Source organism: Sinocyclocheilus anshuiensis, unplaced genomic scaffold (assembly GCF_001515605.1).
Source record: "Sinocyclocheilus anshuiensis isolate Anshui unplaced genomic scaffold, SAMN03320099.WGS_v1.1 scaffold2100, whole genome shotgun sequence".
Taxonomy (NCBI): Eukaryota; Metazoa; Chordata; class Actinopteri; order Cypriniformes; family Cyprinidae; genus Sinocyclocheilus; species Sinocyclocheilus anshuiensis.
The window spans coordinates 327,181-333,259 of record NW_015542563.1 but is presented as its reverse complement, the minus strand read 5'-3'; the positions used below and the strand labels follow the sequence as shown (position 1 = coordinate 333,259).

The following is a 6,079-nucleotide window of genomic DNA, read 5'->3' as shown; positions in this document are numbered from 1 at the left end:
CTCAGCTAGCACGTCTTTTCAAAGTGAAAGTAGCCTTGTCACCTGACCTGAATACAGTGCGCTGATTCGCTGAAATGGACTTATCGGCTTTTGTTCAAAAACAACAAGAGCGCTTATCGGCTTCTGCAGGAAAACGTGAACTCGCGATGCCTTGGAAGTGAACAAAACCGGCTTTTTTGACAAAACGACGTGTTTAGGGTTCAGCTCGCGCTATATGTGGAGAATAATGCACAGCAATCAGCTCTTTTTAAAAAAAAAAAAAAAGTGGCATTATCGGTTTTTGCAAATGAAATCTTCTGATGCACTGTGCTTTGTGTTTTGCTGTCTCACTGTTGCATGCTTGCTTTTATTTCAGGGATACAATCCAGAAAGACATGGAGATCTGGCAGACTTCGGGGCAGTGGCCGTTTTCCTGTTATTCTGTCCTCCCCGGCAAGCTTTCAGGTGAGTTTAGCACTCAGACTTTGTCTTTTGCCTCTAAAGCAAATAGCTGGTGGGTTTCGCACAGTGAAAATGTTCTCTGGTGAACTGCTGCGTCTAAGCTGTTGCGTTGAATTATTCTGGGAGTAAACGGAGGAGTTTTGTCTTCGTGTTGTGTATGTTATCTGTGTGTTTTGCAGGGTTCGTCGAGGTGTCTCCTGAGGAGCTGAGGCTGGAGTATTACACCGGCCGAGCGTCTGGTGATTTACAGGCTTACGTAAGACCACGACTTCACTTCTACAATGAAAGAGAAGATTAATACACAACATTGCAGCAGCATCTGTGCATTTGAGGGAGCTTTTATGTGCACATATTTAATCGTTAATGTCAGCTTACCTCACCTTTTGTTTTAGAAAGAAGTCCTTCTAAATTTATTTGATCAAAAATGCTGTAAAATTTTGAAATATTGTTGCAATTTAAAATATCTGTTTTCTGTGTAAATATATAGTAAACTGTAATTTATTTCTGTGATGCGCAGCTGTATTTTCAGCATCATTCCTCCAGTCTTCAGTGTCACATGATCTTCAGAAATCATTCTAATATGCTGATTTGCTGCTCAAGAAACATTTCTGATTATTATCAATGTTGAAAACAGTCGTGCTGCATGATATTTTTGTGGAAACTGTGATGCATTTTATTTTTCAAGATTCACAGATTAATAAAAGCTTCTAAAGAACAGCATTTATTTGAAGTAGAAATCTTTTGCAGCGTTATAAATGTCTTTACTGTCACTTTTGATTAATTTAATGCGTCCTTGATGAATAAAAGTATTAAGTATTAAGACTCCAACCGCATCATTGCTACAATTTATCTTAAAACTGATTAGTGACCCTGGAGCATAAAAGCAGTCTTAAGTCGCTGGGGTATATTTGTAGCAATAGCCAAAAATACATTGTATGGGTCAAAATTATAGATTTTTCTTTTATGCCAAAAATCATTAGGATATTAAGTAAAGATCATGTTACATGAAGATATTTTGTACATTTCCTACTGTAAATATATCAAAACTTAATTTTTGATTAGTAATATGCATTGCTAAGAACTTCATTTGAACAACTTTAAAGATGATTTTCTCAATATTTTGATTTTTTTTGCACCCTCAGATTCCAGATTTTCAAATATTGTCCGATCCTAACAAACCATACATCAATGGAAAGCTTATTTATTAATCTTTCAGATGATGCATAAATCTCAATTTTAAAAAAATTGACCCTTATGACTGGTTTTGTGCTCCAGGGTCACATTTCTGTTGCCAGTTAACTTGGCACTCGCTGAGAGTTCTGGTTTGATGTTTGTAAAAGCTCTCGATCTGTGTTGTTTCAGATGAACTCGGTTCAGCAGCTGGCAGACCAGTGGAGGAGCAGAGTTCAGGAGCTGCGGACCATGAGCAGCTCCACTCGGATCAGTGTGGTAAGATCTTCACAAGCTTCATCTGACACTGAACCGCATGCACAAACATAGCTGAAGTCGTGTGATTGATGTCCTCAGATCTCAGAGCTCAATGACCCCAGTTCACAAACATCAACACATGAGTTCGGCTCCTCTGCATCAGGGTTTGGAACCACATCTTCATCTTCATCATCATCATCTGGCTTTGGAGCAGGAGGTTTGTTCTGGATTCAGTCAGAAATCTTGGGAAATGGAACAAATTATATTTCCGATTTTTTTTTAATATATCCAGTCGACTAGAGCGACTCATTGACAGACAGAACCACAAAAATGTCAATATTGTAGCACTTGTCTCTAAAACATATGTTTTTGGTCTGCCTAATTTATACCATGAGGCAACGATTTTGATCAGGACAAGCTTTGAAGGACTTATTTTTAATAAGATGGATCTAGAAAAACTAATGATAACAACATTTTTATCACAAGAACATATAAAGAAACTCTTATAGAGTTTTACAGACAAAATTGTGGAAACACTTTACAGTAAGGTTCCATTTGAACTAACATTGAAAAACACTTCTGAAGCTTAGATTAATTTAAGATGAATTGTACACTACCAACATTTAGGGTCTTTAAAAAAATGTTTTTATGTTTTTTAAAAAAGTCTCTTCTGCTCACCGAGGCTGCATTTATTTGGTAAAAAATATTAGTAAAAACTGTAAAACTGTAAAATATCATTACAATTTAAAATAACTGTGTGTGAATATTTTAATATATAAATAAACATAAATGAAGGGATACTATAAAAAATATAGTAAGAATAAATAAGAAACATTAGAAAAATTAAATACAAATTTTATGTGAATAAAAAATAAAACAAATATACATTAAACATAAATACTGTAACAAATGTATTTCTCGTTAACTAATGGGAGCTTATTGTAAAGTGTTGCCAAAATGTTTGTATTTATTGTATAGTTTGTTGAATGTTGAATCGGTCATGTTTAACCTGATTTAAATGCAACCAACCAGCTCTTGAAAAATGGGATCTCAACATTTCTGTGATCTTTCGAAATGAAATGTTCTGTTGTTTTCTCAGGGTTTGGTCCAGGCTCTCAGAGCAGTAGCGGTTTCAGCTTCGCCCCGTCCAAAACTGGCTTTGGAGCGACAAATACCCAGCATGCCTCTGGTTTTGGCAGTGGTGCGTTCGCTCAGCCCCCGTCAGGTTTCAGCGCTCCTGCTGCGTCTGCGGCCTCCTTTTCTTTCGCAGGACCAGCCGCAGACAACAAATCCAGCGCTGCAGCAGCGTCCAGCTCTGTGTCTGCGTTCAGCTTCAAGCCGCCTCCAGGAGGGTCCTCGGGACCGGCTGACGGCGGTGGCTTCGGTCAGAGCAGCACTAGAGCTGCAGACACTGGTCTGTTCTCGGCCCACAGTGACCTGACGGCAGAAGAACTGAAGGAGTTCACAGCTAAACGCTTCACGCTGGGACAGATCCCTCTCAAACCGCCTCCTGCTGACCTCCTCGTGGTCTAATGCGGACTCTGGGGGTTTGTCTGTTTAATGCAATATTATTAAACGTGTTTATAGACCAAGAGAGTGTGTGTCTGTGTTTTAAGAGACTTTACTGGGTAAGTCTATGAAAAATGCTGCATACTGGTGTGCTACAGTATTAGAATCTGAGGATAAAATCAGTGATGGACTGAGTAAAACAATTATTGCAAAAGAAGTAATATTAACAAATAAATAATTTATCGGTCTATGATAAATATTGGGATGCGTTTTATTTTTTATTTATTTATAATTTTAATTATATTTTTTTGCACCCTCCGATTCCAGATTTTCATTGTATTAGATACTGTCCTATCATAACAAACCATACATCAATGGAAAGCTTATTTTCAAGATGCATAAATCTCAATTTTCGAAAAATTGACAATTAAGAATGTTTTGTGGTCCAGGGTCACATTTATTTTATTTAGTTTTAATTAACTATAATAACTGTGCCTAGAACACTCTACCAACACCCTAGCAACCACCTAGCAACCATCCAGAACCACAAATATTTATTTATTTGCACCTTTGCATGTAAAGCCCTTTTTGATCTAATTGGAATGGTTATTTTTAAAGTTTTAATGTTTATTTGTATTGCTCAGTGTATCAGATATACTATGGTACTGAATGAGTCTCTTAATTATAAACAATGGTATTTGCAGTAAGTACATTTTACTGCTACTACTGTACAAACTACTACTACATTCATAAAGAAATTAAGTAAATATTACATAATTATATTTAATTTCACATATAGAATGAAATAAAATCTACTTGTCTAAGTTAAGTAAATTTAACAGAAAATAAGCAACTAGCTTGACCAGTAAATAAGTAATTTTCACTTAATCAAAGCTTACTTGGCAATGCTTTGATTTTACGTAAAATAGCACCTAATTATACCATGCTTTTATAATTTGCTGTATATTTTACTTAGAAACATCTACGTTTCTACTGCTATATCTACTGATATTTACGCTTTAATTTCTACAAGCTTGAATTGAGTACTAATAAATGATTTACTTCGTTTTTTTTTTTTATTATTGCCTGACTTTTTCATGTAGAAATTACTTTTGTTTTTCTGTAGTATTTCACCACAGAATCATTTTTATATACCATATCCAAAAACCATATTATTGTAGGTTTTAATAATATTAATAATTTACTTATAATTAATTATTATAAAATTGCATGTCATTATGGATGCGGTTCCCTCTCATAGGCTCACTTCGATGCTGTGATGACGTCATCGCTTTGGGAACACCTTCGGTGTGACAAATGTCTGAAGCCCTTATACCATCACACCAATTCATTGGCCAAATAGCGCTTAGCGCCGCCCCCAATGCGCACGTAGGTGAGCTATATCAGCGTGCTGCGCGCTATTTCATCAGATTTCATTTCCTTCAGGAAGTGAATCATCTGTCGCCCGTAGGAAAGCGTTCTTTTTGTCGTGTTCTTAGCTAATTCCTTCGAAAGAGCAGTTTACTCCTCTTCAGCGGACACGATGAGCTACAGGAGATGCATCGAGCCGTGTGACAGGTTTATCGCAGGAGGAGACACTCATGACAGTTGCGTGCAATGTTTGGGCCTACAACACGCTCAAGCGGCGCTTAGCGGCCTTTCTGATTGTCGACACTGTGATAGCCTACGGCTAAAAGCACTGCGCTCGAGGTTCGCGGCCTTCTCAAATAAAGTAGGCCTCGCGTCTAACCCGCGCTATCCCGTTTCTGCGGTTGCCGAGGCGCCGCACGAGACGGTCGCTTGGGGTGACGCATGCGAGCCGAGGCGCTTAGAGGGTGAGTCAATGGAATTCTCTCCTTTTCTCTCGCTCTCTCCAAGCCATGTGCAAGCGCTCAAAGAGTATGATTTGTGGCCTACCCTGGAAGCTCGTGATGCGATGTCTTTCGGTTGTATGCCGTATGACGAAGACGTGCTGTCCACAGCGGCTTCCGATTCGGAGGATTTATTGGGTGAAGTGTGCCGTTCTCTCCCTCCGAGTGGACAGGAGAAACGCACCTCCCCGTCTTACAGCGAACTATTAGACATTGTAACGTGCTGTGGATAAGCTGGGGTTAGAGTGGGATAGCGAGCCGGCGCAAAATCAGATCCAGTCGAAACTGGACAATCGATTTTTGTCTAGCCGCACTCCGTCTCAGCCCCGTAGGCCTCTCCCCTTCTTCCAAGACCTCCACCACGAGGTTTCGAGGTCTTGGAAACAACCTTTTTCGGCGCGCATCACTAATCCCGCTGCCGCTGATTTCGCCACGGTTTCTAAAATGGCGGATCACGGCTATGCGGCAATGCCGGCCGTAGAAGAGACTTTCGCGGCACATCTCGCGCCAAGTTCCGCTCCGACTTGGAAGTCACACCCTCTGTTGCCATCCAAGCCGTGTAGGATTACGTCCGCTTTAATCAGAAAATCTTACATGGCTGCTGGGCAGGCGGCCATTCTATGGGTGTACTCCAGGCTTATCAGGCAGATGTGCTCAAGGAGCTGGACAAGGGAGAGGGCCTGACCCCAGAGACCGTTAAAGAGCTCAGACGAGCTACTGACTTGGCGCTTAGGGCTACCAAGCACACGGATCGAGCAGTGGGCAGGTCCATGGCAGGTTTAGTGTCAGCTGAGCGCCATCTTTGGCTCACTCTCACTGACATTAAGGAG

General features: G+C 40.0%; 1 protein-coding gene across 1 annotated transcript in view; it reads left to right on the top strand.

Moving 5' to 3' along the window:
- The window catches only part of nup42 (nucleoporin 42), a 9,975-nt gene extending 6,464 nt beyond the window's left edge, over positions 1 to 3,511 (top strand). The window contains exons 4-7 of the mRNA XM_016494077.1: positions 621 to 697; positions 1,804 to 1,890; positions 1,969 to 2,086; positions 2,969 to 3,511. Of these exons, the coding sequence (XP_016349563.1) occupies positions 621 to 697; positions 1,804 to 1,890; positions 1,969 to 2,086; positions 2,969 to 3,402 (716 nt within the window). The 3' untranslated portion in view covers positions 3,403 to 3,511. The remainder of the gene's footprint in view (positions 1 to 620; positions 698 to 1,803; positions 1,891 to 1,968; positions 2,087 to 2,968) is intronic.
- Positions 3,512 to 6,079: the final 2,568 nt, after the last annotated feature.